Here is a 439-nt window from a genome sequence, read left to right as displayed (position 1 = left end):
AGCCCAGCGTTATGGCCATTTATTGTGCAATGTTATGGGCATTTCAGGTGTGTACCATGACGACCACTGCTCCTCGACCATGCTGGACCACGGCGTGCTGGCGGTGGGCTACGGGACGGAGGAGAACGGCGGGGACTTCTGGCTCGTCAAGAACTCGTGGAACACCTCCTGGGGCGATGAAGGATACATCAAAATGTCCCGAGACAAGAACAACAACTGCGGTATCGCCACGCAGGCCTCCTACCCGCTGGTGTAGAGCTCGAAGTCGAAGGCTTATTTGGGAGAAGCTTTTCGTTGATATTATCACAATACAATACAACCTCGAGATGTACATTGGTAGTTTTTGTTTCCGTCTTTATTATCTTTGGTGTTGAAAACACGTCTATGAAGCGTAAAACGTCAGGAGTAATGTTTTGCAGGACGACAACGAGAATAATGT

At 49.2% G+C, this 439-nt stretch overlaps 1 protein-coding gene across 1 annotated transcript in view; it reads left to right on the top strand.

Moving 5' to 3' along the window:
• The window catches only part of LOC119585284 (procathepsin L-like), a 2,005-nt gene extending 1,672 nt beyond the window's left edge, over positions 1–333 (top strand). Inside the window, exon 7 of the mRNA XM_037933956.1 lies at positions 48–333. Within this exon, the coding sequence (XP_037789884.1) occupies positions 48–256 (209 nt within the window). The 3' untranslated portion in view covers positions 257–333. The remainder of the gene's footprint in view (positions 1–47) is intronic.
• The last annotated feature ends 106 nt before the right edge of the window (positions 334–439 follow it).

The sequence above is a fragment of the Penaeus monodon genome, chromosome 19 (assembly GCF_015228065.2).
Source record: "Penaeus monodon isolate SGIC_2016 chromosome 19, NSTDA_Pmon_1, whole genome shotgun sequence".
NCBI classification, from domain to species: domain Eukaryota; kingdom Metazoa; phylum Arthropoda; class Malacostraca; order Decapoda; family Penaeidae; genus Penaeus; species Penaeus monodon.
The sequence above is the reverse complement of the archived record's forward strand: the minus strand, read 5'-3'. Positions and strand labels throughout refer to the sequence as shown.